Below are 15825 nucleotides of genomic sequence, written 5' to 3' on the forward strand. Positions count from 1 at the left end.
TCAACAGACCAAAAGGACCAGACGAGGTGGCCAGTGCATGCGGCACAACGGACTCGACTCGAGTGACCTGCTCCCAGGTATGGCTCCACTGGTGATTAACATTTCATCTAGTTTAAACCCAGCAGAGTTATCCGTGCTACAAAGGGGTCTTTCTTTTTGCCCATTATGTAAATGCAATACTTTCACACTAGACATGGAGCTACAAAAGTTCTACCTCTCCCTAAGATTGAAAGTACACTTCTCGCAAAATTCAGTTCCCCCTTACACACCATCCAGGCATTTACACCCACAAGTGAAGCACTCATTACTGCAGCGAGTTTAGGTCTACGCCCAAAAAGCACGTATAGACCTCCTCAGGGCAGTCACACCCCGGAAACCTTCATAGATTTTATAGATAAAGCATTCCAAACTCTGCCCAGACAGAGATAGGGACCACCTACATTATCGATCCAATCGTTCCCCAATAGACTATCAAGCCATTAAATCACTACAGGAGGACACTAATCTCATTATCAAACTGGCGGACAAGGGGGGCGCAATTGTAGTAATGAACAAATTAGATTACAGATCAGAAATAGAGAAACAATTAAATAATCATAATGTATATCAACGCCTTCCTTACGATCCCACCTTTAACACCAGCCGCTTGACTAGTGATATTCTAGACAGAAATCAGACTAAAGGGACCATTAACCAAAAGACTAGAGATTTTGTATTCAATAAACATCCCATCACACCAGTATTCTATATACTGCCGAAAATACGTAAAAATCTCGGACACCCACCAGGCCGCCCGATCGTAGCATCAACGGACTCATTCCTGTCACCGTTATCCATCTTTTTGGAAAAAATCATAACACCTCTAATTAAAGACAGTCCCTCTTTTTTGCTAAACACGGGCGATTTCTTAAAAGTCAAAATACACTAACCAAATCCACCATGACGCATACCTGGTAACGTTCTACGTCAATAGTCTCTATACCTCTATTCCTCACTCACAAGGTATTGAATTTGTACATGACCTCCTCATAACATCCCACATTAATCCTGATATTACTGCAATGTGTATTGAACTGTTAACCATGGTACTCAGAAAAAACAAATTTTCTCTTTCAGGACAAATTTTAGTTACAGGTCAAAGGTACAGCAATGGGCTCCAATGTGGCACCCCCTTAGGCAAATTTGTCTCTTATGGAGATGCTACATTGATGATATTTTTTGCATATGGGCGGGCCCAATGGAGTCCATCAATACCTTCCTTGAATACATAAATTCCTCATGGAGTAATCTGACATTCACTATGACTTTCAATTTTAGCAAATTCATTTTCTAGATACACTCATACTCAAGAACAACATGGGACACGCAACTACTGATCTATATGTGAAACCTACTGACAGAAATGGATTACTACATTATCACAGACTCCACCCCACGTCCATTATCCGGTCCATTCCCAAGTCACAATTTCTAAGAGTAAATCGCATAATCAGCGATACAACCCTCAGGGATCAGAGACTGGAAGAAATGCATAACAAATTCACATAAAGAGGATACCCTCCAGTTCTCCTTCAAGAATCCTGAGAGGCCACCCAACGTCCTATACCTCCATGCCAAACAATACAAAACCGGATTCCCTTTGTCCATACATACCACCCCTTTTCCTACATCTGACATAAAACCATCCGGAAACATTGGAACATCCTACAGACAGCCAAACAGAGATTGTTACAAACACCTAGACTGGGCACATTCCCATGTCTCCAATGCAACCAGTGCAAAAATGTACAAAGAGGTAATCTAATTCATCACCCACACACCGGAAAAAATACCACATGAAGGATTACTTTACATGCAACACCTCCTATGTAGTCTACCTGCTCATGAGGGCTCATCTATATAGGTGAAACAACACAAGCAGTTAAGGATCGCATATCCAAACATAAGTCTACAATTAGATGCAAGAACCTGTCATTTCCCGCCCCATCCCACTTGATTTCAGCGGGGTCACAAGATTACACAACTAAAATACCAAGTTATTGAGCACGTACCCCCTCTACGACGAGGAGGAGACCAGATCCGCCTCCTTAAACAGAGGAAAGCCTTCTGATCCATGAATTACAATCATTGGCTCCATAGGGCCTCAGCAAAGATTATGACCTTCAATATTTTTTATAAATATCCGTCACTCCTCCTATACATGTGCTATGTTTATGGTATATTGTGTGATTAAGATTGCCTTTTCCATGCTCAATTTTTCCTGATTTTTTCTTAACATCCATGTTTAATCATACAGTTTCTAATCAATTATCTCTTGCCTTTCAGAATCAAATGTAGAACACCGTTCTTCGGTTTCACTATTCATCTTTGACCAGTAACATAGTGTTGGCACCTATAGCCATGACTGGTCCTTACCAGCTACCGCCATCTCACCATTGAAATACGCTGTGGAACACATCTTCTGTCTGCTGGCATGCAAACATCGCAATCTGGCAACCACACTGCCGCACAGGACCTGATCGCGTCATTCGCGACGTCACTTCCGGTCATGTGCCTCCGTCCCGATTGGTCCAGATGCATAGTAAAGCCCACCCCTGGTCCTGTTAGTCTCGGCTGATACTGCCGCACACTAGCATGCCTCAGAACAAGTGTTCGTGCCGCTAGCACCGCACTGAGCTTTCCAGGATCACCACTTCTTCGCGTAATTATTTCCATGCTGCCCACCACCTTTATATAGTGATATGGTTCCTTATTGCCACCCATCTTTTTCCACAGTTTCTACTATCTGGACACTGCGTCCACCTTACCTGCAATTTCTACAGCGTGGTATGAGTTTATACTGTATACTAGTTTACTTTCCTCCTTCCATTTCTACCTCCTTGCATGTTCCATGAAGTTTGATTGATATGAGCACTGTGACTCCTGATCCTCTTTCCAGGAACGTATTACATATTACTTGATGGCTGTATATTCCTTGGTTATTTTCTTATATTTTTTCTTGTTTTTGTAAAAATGTAATAGTTATTCACAATGAAGTTTCAGTTATTTTGTCCTATTTAATGTTTGCCTCACAATAAAAAGAAAACCAAATGGTCAGTTGTAGGCAAGTTCTTTACATGAACTGATGAGTGAATACTTTCGTAAACCACTGTAGCCACAACTAAAGGACTCGATACTAAGGGTACCTATCAAAATATAAAAATGTTTTAACTGTACATTAAACGCCAAAAAGAAAAAAAATGCAATGCCGTTTATCGGACACCACACCCCTCTGAGAAAATGTAATAAAAAATGATCGAAATGTCGTATTTACCCAAGTTTGTTGTCATTAAAACATTCGGCTCATCATCACCCAAAAATGCGCTCCCTCACATGGCTCCATTGATGGCAAAAAAATGTTATGGATCTTGGAAAATAGCGACAGCAACCAAAATTCACTTCACAAAGTTCTGAATTTCTGATGTTTTTTTCAGCAGCACGCAAGTTTGGTGTCGCCATTATCATACTGACCTGGAGAATTAGGTGGCAGATCATTTCTACCATAGAATGACTACCGAAACACCCCAAAAACCATGGCGGAATTGCAAATTTTTCCCCATTTGCTCCCATTTGGAATTTTTTTACTAGCTATTCAGTACATTATATGGTAAAATCGATTGCGTTATTCTAACCGTCATCTAGTTAGGAAAAAAAAAAACAAGCCACCGTATGGACGGATAAGTAAAAAAGCTATGGCTCTTGGAAGAAGGGGAGGAAAAAATGTGAATGCAAAAATGAAAATTGGCTGTGCGGACGAGGGGTTAACGCAGACCTGTCTGGAGTGCGGTTTAAGGTCTACCTGTCAATAAAGGCTACTTTTTGTAAAAAGCTAAGAGGTGTGTACATGAGGAATAACTATGTCTTCTCATTATAGGCCTTGTATCCTGAATTTTTCACCAGTTTTCTCCTCCGTGGACTTTGTCTCTATGGTTCGCTTGTCTCTGAGCTAGTAGATGGAGACTAGCTACTATGAGGTCTCCCATTCACAGCACACACAGACGCAAGGAACTCCTGCTCTCCTGTCTCTATGTAGGACATGTTCAAAAGCAGCATGCAAGACATACTGTACAGTGTCATAGATGTAATAGTAAAAATGGGACCAATATCTAAACCCTCATGTTGAGGATCGAAACATGGCTTCATTATGAATTGAAAAAGAAGAGATTACAATCTAAGACACTCCACCTGACCCCAATGTAGCTGGGACTCCTTGCTGTGAACAGGTAATTAAAGTGGGTTATCTGATGAATTGCAGACACGAAGTCTCGTCACAGCTTGCAGAAGAATTTGGGAGGTGACCGATTAATGGCCTATGGAGATGCCTTATCTTCCCAGGCCTTATGTCTCTCTAAGCTCAGAGAACTGCAAGCAGACTGTTTGGCGACCGGACTCTAGTTATAAATATTGGGCGTTTGTGAATGGCGTAGGTCCTACAATATTGGGAGAGGTATTTTTGACACCAATATGAAGTGACTAACATAACATCTTTATTTACATCACTGTGTGGCCTGTGCATGAGCCCCAAATTAATATCGGCCAGAGGGTTAACATTACTCATGCCATGTTTCCCACTAATGGACAGTTAAAATCATGATGGGAAATATGGAAATTATATCTCCTGCCCTGGACATCCAGGTCGGAACAGATGTCCTGAAAATTGTGGATCTCTTAATCTTTGGACCCTAGCCACATACCATGACCATCCCCCAAATGAGTTCACCAGTGAGATGTATGTGGCAGTGTTTTTATCTAATAAAAGCAGATTTTTAATGATTATCTTTGGAAGTCCTGAATTACACAGTTCACTGTGGTTCTGTACCAATTCCCTAAAAGGAGAGCTTCCCACCCACTAAGATCTGTGCCATTTCGGTGACACAGGTTTAGTATGTTTTCTTTTGTTATTATTTCATGTGAATGTATATACCGTATTATTTTATTCCCATTTTGTAACATCTTTGTATATTTTTTCTTTTATAAACACTGCCTACTTTCCCGATTAAATATATAAAATTTAATAGCTTTGTTCCTCTTGTTCTGTAAACCGCACCCATGAAGCCATACTCTACCTGAATGGTGCCCAATCAGCCTGTGCAAAACGATTGGTGGTGGTAGCTAGTCTTCCTCAGGTTATTGCGGAGCTTTGCAGTGACCATACCGGAGTGTGTATGTATATATATATATATATATATATATATAAATATATATATATATATATATATATATATATATATATATATATATATATATATATATATATATATACACATACACACACACACACACACACATATATATATATTTCAATAACTGGTCTGTGGAAGCAGCCGCGGCCTCGTCCATCACTCGTCAGTCAATTGTGTAATTGTCCTGACGATTGTAAGCAACTTGTTAACAGCGGAGTGGATATCTGAATGATCTCCCAACGGTTAGCCTTGATATACAGTAATAGCGAGCAGTGTAGATGTGAATCCAGCTCTGAGGTCACATAAAATAAAAGAAAGCAGCAGCACAATATGTCTGTCTGCCTTTGTCACATTTCTCCCATCCCCTCCTCTATCCATAAATGTAAGAAGCTGTAATCTGATCCTTTAGATCAGATGGATTTTAGCAGTTTTTCAGAGTGAATGATGAGTTCAAGTTTTCAGAGTGAAAGTTGCGAAGGAGACAAGGTGGCTTATAAGTGGAGAAAGAAGCACAATAAATATTCTCTTAATTAAAGGGGACATGGCAGTCACTGTTGATTGAAAGATGGTGAGCTCTCACAGTCATGATTAATGTTTTCTTCTTTGTCAGGGATTTTGAAATTTGGGATTCCGTAAAGAACATAAAGACAGGGAGGATTCATCTTTAAGATGCTGAGTGGTCAGAATATACTCTTTTAGCTTACACAGTGAAAATAATTTCTATTAGTGTTATTTATTAATGATTTTATGGTGGACTTTGTATTTTATCCACTCGCTGCCTGCAATCAGCTGTTTATTCATCGAATCAATGTGTATTGAGGCTCAGCCTGACATTATGAGCAGAGTAGCTCGCTGCATTTAGCCCTGACAGTTAAAGTGCTGCGCTTATTCTTGAAATATAGAAATCACCTAATGAAACGCATACAATAGGAATATTTCATAATATCACCGGCTACATCCAATCTAGCCAAGGAAATATATGTTCATAAAAGACGATCAGTGCAATTTTCATAATGGAGAAGTTAACGTAGACAAGAAGAAGGTAAAAGGTTTTCCTATGTAAATGTATTCACATCGCTTTGTGCAAACTCTCTGCTGTGCATTAATGGGGCTGGCGCTGGGATCAAATCATTAAATTGTTTATAACATTCAGTAAAAAAAAATTCTGAAGCCGAGATTCCTGGGTCAGCGGACTCCCCTTGGATCAGAAAGTTCTGCAATCCCTTGGCGAGTCGGCACTGACACCAGCTGGTTTCAAGACTTTTCACTATTTAACTTCTATTTAAAAGCAAAATGATATGGCTGCGGGGCACATGTGACAGGGGGCACAGAGACAGGGGGCACAGAGACAGGGGGCACAGGAGACAGGGGGCACAGGAGGCAGGGGGCACAGGAGGCAGGGGGCACAGGAGACAGGGGGCACAGAGACAGGGGGCACAGAGACAGGGGGCACAGGAGACAGGGGGCACAGGAGACAGGGGCACAGGAGACAGGGGCACAGGAGACAGGGGGCACAGGAGTAATAGGGCACAGGTGACAGGGGGCACAGGTGACGGGGCACAGGTGACAGGGGGCACAGTAGATGGGGCACAGGAGACAGGGGGCACAGGAGACAGGGGGCACAGGAGACAGGGGGCACAGGAGTAATGGGGCACAGGTGACGGGGCACATGAGACAGGGGGCACAGGAGACGGGGCACAGGAGACAGGGGGCACAGGAGACAGGGGGCACAGGAGACAGGGGGCACAGGAGACATGGGGCACAGAGACAGGGGGCACAGAGACAGGGGGCACAGGAGACAGGGGGCACAGGAGACAGGGGGCACAGGAGACAGGGGGCACAGGTGACAGGGGGCACAGGTGACAGGGGGCACAGGAGACAGGGGGCACAGGAGACAGGGGGCACAGGAGACAGGGGGCACAGGAGACAGGTGACGGGGGACACAGGTGACAGGGGGCACAGGAGTAATGGGGCACAGCAGACAGGGGGCACAGGACACAGTGGGCACAGGAAACAGAGGGCACAGGAGACATGGGGCACAGGAGACTTGGGACAAAGGTGACAGGGGACACAGGTGACAGAGGGCACAGGAGACATGGGGCACAGGAGACATGGGGCACAGGAGTAATGGGGCACAGCAGACAGGGGGCACAGGACACAGTAGGCACAGGAGACAGAGGGCACAGGAGACAGAGGGCACAGGAGACATGGGACACAGGAGACATGGGACACAGGAGACAGAGGGCACAGCAGATGGAGCACAGGAGACATGGGGCACAGGAGACATGGGGCACAGGAGTAGTGGGGCACAGGAGTAGTGGGGCACAGCAGACAGGGGGCACAGGACACAGTAGGCACAGGAGACAGAGGGCACAGGAGACAGGGGGCACAGGAGACAGGGGGCACAGGAGACAGGGGGCACAGGAGATAGGGGCACAGCAGACAGGGGGCACAGCAGACAGGGGGCACAGGAGACAGGGGGCACAGGAGACAGGGGGCACAGGAGACATGGGGCACAGGAGTAGTGGGGCACAGGAGTAGTGGGGCACAGCAGACAGGGGGCACAGGGCACAGAGGGCACAGGACACAGTGGGCACAGGTGACAGGGGGTACAGGAGACATGATAATTTTGTGGGATTTTCTTCTGAAATGTTGGGATAGTTTCGCCAAATTTGGGACAGTTGGCATATATAGATTGTCTTACTTCCTGTGCGTAGTATGTGTTGGGTCATCGCTTAGATATTCCCTAACAAGCAACATTACCAAACCGCCCTAGTGACCCTGAGCCATTGGCATTGATCCCAGCTAATTAAGCTTGGGTTACAGCACGGAGTAAAGTTACAGTAATCAGTACAGACAGCGGATCTTAGAAGACTCACCGACACTAGTGGAGGGTTATGGCTATGCCCATACAGTCACCATGACAAACCTATTGGCCATTGTGTGAGAGTTATCCCCAGCATCTTATGTCTGGGCTTCTTTCCCCTCTACCTTTGAGGGAAAAAAAAAGTTGATTTTTTAATTAAAAAAATTTGCACCGTTTGGCTTTTATAGCTTCTGTTTCCCGACACATTTAATTTTGATGTGGCCTGTATTTATAATTAAGATGAGGGGAGTTCATAAACTCATTCATTCCTCGTCAGATCAAGGTCACTGATGGATCCTCAGTTTGCTCATTCTGCAGTGAGCAACAGACAGTGCAGCACAGTGGCTATATAATGAAACAGGTGCACAATTTGTAATGAAAACCAATTGCAAAGCCCTAGTACAATGCAATTAAATAATATATATATATTTTAGAGACAATAAAATGCGAGCAGTAAAAGTTACACAGGTAGGAAAAAAAAATAGAAAATGATAGTTTGAAAAATGATAACTAATTAACAATAAAAGAAAAATGTTCAGTCGCTGAGCCTTATCATAAGCATCAGGATTAAAACCAATGTAAAATAGGACACGACCCCAGCATTAAGGAAAGTACCAGGAACAACTGATCCATTGCATTGGCATAGTGGAGTAGCCTGAGTGGGCGGAGCATGACACAAACGCCTGTCTCATGCCCCGCCCCCTTTATGCCCTGCACCAGTCACAAGTAAATATTACTTTTGGCCCTTTAATTGCCCTGTTATACAGCGCTATTTACAAAATATGTATAATTCTATAATATGTATAATTCTACATGATTATTGTATTCTTTTTTCAGTAAAAATTGAGCGATAACTTCTCCCTTTAAGGCCTCTAACAGCTCACAGATATAATTATTCATTTAACTCCAGGACATCGTGACAGTTCTGCCTCCACCGACACACAAAGTGCTTATTTATACAATTCCTCGGGCCTTAATAACTGTAGTCTTAAGTGATATCCTGGCAGTGAACAGACGCATCTGCAAAAGGGGAAAATGGAAGGAAAATCCTGAATACCTTTTCCATGCCGTCCTCCTTCAGGCTGATAATATCCAAATCAAAATCTCTTCTCAAGCCGTCTGTTCTATTGAAGGTGATCCGACCTGTCAAACCGTCCCACCGTGCCTGGGGACAGATAGACAAGAAAAGATATATGAAGGCAGCCGACTATCTATCAACATCTTACCGAGCAGAAGTCTCTGGGAAAATAGACGATCCTCCAGAGAAATCCATGGGTGGCTACTTGCACATATGTGTTATACAATTATCATACCGATATCTTACCAATATACAGATGTAACACTGTGGACGAAAACTGGATTATTATTTTGTGCCTACAATGTGGTTCCAATGCAGAGCTGTGTGTCTCTAAAATCTGACTACAAACACGTGTAGTCGGATTTTGCAATCATTCTCCTTTCCATCATCTAGTATCTTCTCAAGAACTATCAGACAGATAGAAGGAAATTTGATTCCAGGATAAGGCAACATGGTGTCCGCAGATGGAGACACACACTGTCCGCAGAAGAGATGTAGATACAAAATAGTAGGTCTTATTTTATCAAAACTTTTGCAAAGCAGCTTAAAGGGGTTCTTCACTACTAAGATATCCTTATGAGAGGTCATAAATATCACATGGGCGGGGGTCCGACACTGACATTTCTGGAGCCACGGCCGATCTCAGCTCAGATCACATTCACATCAATGGGTAACTGCACAGTGCACAGAGCTGTGGCGTTTGTGAACGTTTAGCTACCAGAGCACCAGTTATCAGAAGAATGCTGGGGGTCTCAGACTGCCACCGATCGAATTTTGCTGACATCCTAAGAAAGCCAAAAATGCCAAAATTAAAAAGTTTATCCAGGATTATTTTTTTTAATGTGTGCCTATAATAAAACAGGCAGGTAGTTACTATCTATCTGCCTGTTCTATCAAGTGATGGCTCAGAGCAGTCATTGACTTCTCCTGTAGGAGGTTCAGCTGCTTAACGTCAACAGAGCAGCTCTTTCTCCTCCTTTTCTCCGCTGGCTGGCAGAGATTGAAGCCAGACAACAGGCAGGTAGATAGCAACCACATACATGCCTGATGGTTTTTAGACCAATAGTAAAAATAATATTCCTGGATAAAACCTTTTATAGGCTAGAAAAGTAGGGAGCCATTACCACTCTTCCTCCTGCAGCAGAAAATACTGTGATCAATAGAGAGACCTTTAAAGTGGCTACAAGGGTCTGGATGTGCATCCAATTTCTCCCAATTTACTTTAAGGGAAGCTATCATTATAAAATTACCCATTGTTTAAATTAGGTTTTTGTATTAAATTTGTTTATAAAACATTTTTGGCAAGTGTTTTTGTTTGTTTGCCTTTTATATCAGAATCTGTATTAAAATATAAGTCTTGCAATTCTAATACTGGCCACTGGGGCTATTTTACACTCTAACTTCCTGTAGTTTCAGGAAACAACATATGTACATGAGCCACATTGAACAGACTCAGACTCTATCGTCTGTATTGAAGAGTCTAATAAGCGTGATCTATTGTGATTAGTGAACCGTGTGTTATCAGCTATGTATAGAAGTGTTACCTGTCATTGTACAGGAAGAGGAGGGGAGCTGCGACATCACTTATTGTGACTGCTGAAAACTCTTCCTGAAAGGACAGGATGTACGAGTCTGAAAAAATCCCCAGTGGCCAGTGTAAAAAAATGGTACAATGGCATGCAAAAAAAAAAATTGTAAATTTTTTTTATTATAAAAAAAATACAAGTAACCTGATTTAAATAAAACAGTAGGTCATTTTCTGATGATAAAAAAAGTCCAAGCCCAAAGGGAAAGTTGAAAGATGAAAAAAAGTGAACTAAGCCTTAAAGGACGAGAATTATAATAAAATGCCATAAAAAAACAACAAAGCACTGTGATAAAAGTGAAGGAATATCACAAAAAGTTGAGCTTCACTTCCCAGCGGCACAAGCATAACGCTAGTCATAATATATAGCTCTAAAGGTCATATAACTCACCTCCTTAATGAGGTTCATAAATCGCGGCCCGAATCTCCACGGCTTGTGACGGTGACATTGCAGAGAGCTGACAGTCAGCTGGGCAGCTCGTTGTGTTGCGACTGCGACCATATAGACGGCGTCGTACATCAAGGCGGCATCTGTCTGTATGAAGCAGAGAGGCAGACTGCATTTTATTACAACACTCGTGACCGGCGGCCAGCAGTCACTACTGCCAGTCTTCATACGCAATGAAACTTGTCAAGCGCAGAATTACAGACCAAGAACGTTCACGTCATTTGGAAACTGTGATCGGAAATTAGTCTGCAAGTCAGAGAAACTATGCGAGAAAAGAGGTGCAGCACAAGAGAAGTCTTTAAAATAGGAAAGCCAAGCTGAGGTTTCTGCAGGACTTCTCCTGTGCTGCACCATTTCTGTGGAACCCACTACCCCAGATCATACCCCAGGCTCCTTAGACTTAAAACGTCACCTCCTCCCCTTCCACTTCTTGGAGATTGTTAGCTCATGTGGGCCGGGTCTGATATACTTTACAAGAGTATTCAAAGAGAACTTGAAGAGGTTCTTGATGTGGATCTTGAAGCTGATCCTTAGCTTAAGCTCAATTAAAGGTCTTTGACAAGGATTTGAAAGTGGCTTCTGCTCCAAAATCCCCATAAAAACTTCAGTAAAAACTCTTTGAATAAATATCATATTCATATCAATGGAAAAACACTCTTGTTTTTTTTTTTTGACCACTGGAAAAAAAAAAGCAAACATCAATTCTTCAGGACTTTCTACTTGGAAAACAAAAATAACGCTATGAATTTGACTAACTCCACAAATAAAAAAAAATAAAAATACCAAAAAAAGCACAAAAAGACTTGGTTGTTTTTTTAGTGTTTTTTTTTTTAATGTGGATTTTTTCAGGCAAAATAATTCACAGGAAAAAAAGTGTGATCATACCCTTATAGTCACATGTTGCTGTTTATTTCCTACAAGCCAATTATTTATTTACGGTATTTTTTTTTTTTTTTAGAGCAAATACGGTATATGTTAATCTTTGAAGCTTTTCTGCTTGAAAATTATTTTACAAATTTAACAAATGAGACAACTCGAACAAAAACGGCCCATAACCAAAATCTGCATCAGAAAATAGCACAGAAAAAGCTCAAATTTTTAATTTTTTTTCTTACTTGCCAGCATCTATTTTTCATTCATAAATGTGGAATTTGAGGAGGTGGATCTGTCACAAAATCTACATCAACAACCATTTCTAATACTCTTTAATGAGAATTTTGAAGACGATCCTCTTTAAAATCCAGATAAGAGACCGTCACTTTGAACGTACCTTTAGGATTTTGGTGTGGATTTTTACTACTGAAATCCATGCCAAAATAAAAAATTTTAAAGAACTACGTTTTTGGCGTGTTTTCTTTTTCTGCCGATTTTGTGTATGGGGTGTTTTTTTTCCTACTTCTATTGATTCATTCGTCATGTTTGGAACACTTTTTCATGCAGAAACATCTCATGTGTCAACAAGTATAAAAAAAAAGGAGCATGTCAACCATCGGGTTATGGCTAAAAAAAATGCACATGAAAAATGCCTACAAAATAAAGTTTTTCTGTGTGTGTTTTTACATGACCTTTTGTGTATTGGAAGTTTTCCTGATTCAGTATAATTAAATTTGTAACAATATTTTTCAAGTAAAAAAGCCTGTACAATCGGCGTGTTGTCATTTCTTTTACACTAGAAAAAAAACAGCGAGTGGCTATCTGCACACGGAGTCTTTTTGGATCAGAAACTGAACGGAAACTCTCAGAATCCTCCTTCAAAACTCAAAACCTTCAAGTATCAGTACAGATTTTGCTCAATTTCTGATCCAAAATTTCCTTGAAAAATTCAGTGTCACAGACCCCTATATTTTTTGACTTTTTGAAGCTGCTATTTAGAAGTTTTTTAGTAAAATTTGCTTCAAAATCCACAGAAAAAAACTGCTTGAATATACCCTTGGCTTATTTTTTTCCATTGAAATAGAGACCTTCCTCCAAGAGCATTTCAAGCAGTTTTTCACGTAGATTTTGGAGTGGAATCATCTTCAAAATCCACCTAGAAAACTTCCATGTGAACATATGCCGATCTTGCACCACAACCACTTTTCCGAGCCATAAATCAGTCCATCTGTGCCTTTTATAGGATTTTTTGCCTGAATGGAGTCAGCTGCAATACCAGACACTCACCACAAACAAGTGGGGCGCTGTTTTCTGAGCCATGTTTACCTAATCTCATAAAACCCTACCGATCTCTTCTGCATCTGTGATTTCTCTTTAATTGCTAAGGCCGCTTCATACAGAAAGTTTTCCCGTACGTCCGCTGCTTGACTCAGACAGTCGGCTGCTATAATATTGCACTAGCCTTGCTTTCAAGGTTGTATTTAATGACGGAATGCTATAAAATATGAGCTGTGGACGTTACGAGTGTCTGACAAATATATAAGTGGACCTGAGTGTGTCAACAAACTAGACCTTAAGTGAAAATTATGTCTGCGGGCGTGACACGAGAGAAAGAGATAGCGGAAGTCACCGGAGGCCGATCAGATCAAGGTTTAGGTACAACGTCGCCGCAGACACCTTTACGAGGCGAGAATATGAGAAAAATAAAAGGATCTTAGCGTAGAAACGTAAACATTTTACACGGCTTTCTTCTTTCGAAAGAGTAAAAGTAATTTAAAAAATGTCACAAAACATTTCAAGTGCTGAAATCCCAGCGATCACCCAAACGAAGGAGGCCTCGCCAACGCCGAAGACGGTATTTACAGCCCAACGAGGGGGCTTCAGCTTTCGGACCACCACTGACTTATCAGATATCTTTATGACATGTCAAAAGTCTTAACTTGAAAACTTTCATAACTTTTGTTAAAGAAAAATATTGAAAAAAATTTGCCAAAATATCGAAAAATTAGTCAATGATAGTTCAGTACTTTTTGACTAAGGCCGCGATTCTCTCGCATCAATACCCGGCACTGCCGCCGGCACTCGGGACCGGAGCATGCGGCTGCATGTATTTCTATACAGCAAAATGCTCCGGTCCCGAGTGCCGGCGGCAGTGCCGGGTATTGATGCTAGTTTCTCGCATCACACTCGCAAGTGTAACCCCGGCCTTAGAGGGAGTGTCCACCACTCGTCCTAAGTGAGTTTTGTTGCCTTCTCACTCTCTGTTTTTCGAGTCCACGCACTGGATCAGAATGCTTTTCTAGCCATCAGTGGTTTGACTTTACAGAAAAGTCTGCAGCAAAACTTAAATTGGGACCCGTTTATTTGCCAAATCCACTTTTTCTTGCCTTTTCCATCTTTTGTTGGAGAGAAGGAACTCGTGGTTTCTTATCGCTCGCCAAGTATTCGTTTGCTTGCGTAGCAGTAATAAGTTAAAAGGACTTGTTTAAGGACATTAACTGATTGGGGCCATTAAATGATCACTGTCTACAAGAAGGTCAACCGGCGGTCGTTTAGACATCTTGTTTAGCCTTAGAGCAATTTTTCCTTAGACAGATTGTTAATACGATTGCTCTATCGGCAGCACATTACCTGTTTAAACAGGACAATATGTGTCATGATCTCAATGGCAAGAGATCATAGCATCAGCATATATAGGAACTAGCTCTTGGAAGATGGAAACTGAGCTGACCATGAACTAAACCTAACGCACAACTAGCAGTGGCCGGGTAGCATGCCTACGTTGATTCTAGATGCCCAGCACCAGCCGGAGGACTAAATAAAGCTAGCAGAGGAAAATATTAGTCCTAGCTCACCTCTAGAGAAATACCCCGAAAGGAGACAGAGGCCCCCCACATGTATTGGCGGTGAATCAAGATGAAATAACAAACGTAGTATGAAAATAGGTTTAGCAAATTTGAGGTCCACTTACTACATAGCAGAAGACAGAAAGGACACTTTCATGGTCAGCTAAAAACCCTATCAAAACACCATCCAGAAATTACTTTAAAACTCTGGCATTAACTCATAACACCAGAGTGGCAATTCCTGTTCACAAGAGCTTTCCAGACACAGTAACGAAACTACAGCTGTGAACTGGAACAAAAATGCAAAAACAAACATGGACAAGAGTCCAACTTATCTAGTAGTTGTCTAGGAGCAGGAACAAGCACAGAGAGGCTTCTGATAACATTGTTGACCGGCAAGCAACTAACAGAGCAGCAAGGTTATATAGCGACTCCCACATCTTGATGGGAACAGGTGAACAGAGAAGATGAAGACACCAGTTCAATTCCACCAGTAGCCACCGGGGGAGCCCAGAATCCAAATTCACAACAGTACCCCCCCCTCAAGGAGGGGGCACCGAACCCTCACCCGAACCACCAGGGCGATCAGGATGGGCCCTATGAAAGGCACGAACCAGATCAGAGGCATGAACATCAGATGCATTCACCCAAGAATTATCCTCCTGGCCGTATCCCTTCCACTTGACCAGATACTGGAGTCTCCGTCTGGAAACACGAGAGTCTAAGATTTTCTCCACAACGTACTCCAACTCACCCTCAACCAACACCGGAGCAGGAGGCTCAACGGAAGGCACAACCGGTACCTCATACCTGCGCAATAATGACCGATGAAAAACGTTATGAATAGAAAAGGATGCAGGGAGGTCCAAACGGAAGGAAACAGGGTTAAGAATCTCCAATATCTTAT

General features: G+C 42.1%; 1 protein-coding gene across 7 annotated transcripts in view; it reads right to left on the minus strand.

Moving 5' to 3' along the window:
* GRIK1 (glutamate ionotropic receptor kainate type subunit 1) overlaps positions 1 to 15825 on the minus strand; it is a 373798-nt gene that overhangs the window by 130536 nt on the left and 227437 nt on the right. For all 7 annotated transcript variants that reach the window (XM_077293958.1, XM_077293956.1, XM_077293959.1 and 4 more), the window contains exons 7-8: positions 11143 to 11286; positions 9146 to 9253 (exon numbers count right to left, since the gene is read on the minus strand). In XM_077293958.1, coding sequence (XP_077150073.1) covers positions 9146 to 9253; positions 11143 to 11286 — 252 coding nt within the window. The remainder of the gene's footprint in view (positions 1 to 9145; positions 9254 to 11142; positions 11287 to 15825) is intronic.

Source organism: Ranitomeya variabilis, chromosome 3 (assembly GCF_051348905.1).
Source record: "Ranitomeya variabilis isolate aRanVar5 chromosome 3, aRanVar5.hap1, whole genome shotgun sequence".
Classification (NCBI taxonomy): Eukaryota; Metazoa; Chordata; class Amphibia; order Anura; family Dendrobatidae; genus Ranitomeya; species Ranitomeya variabilis.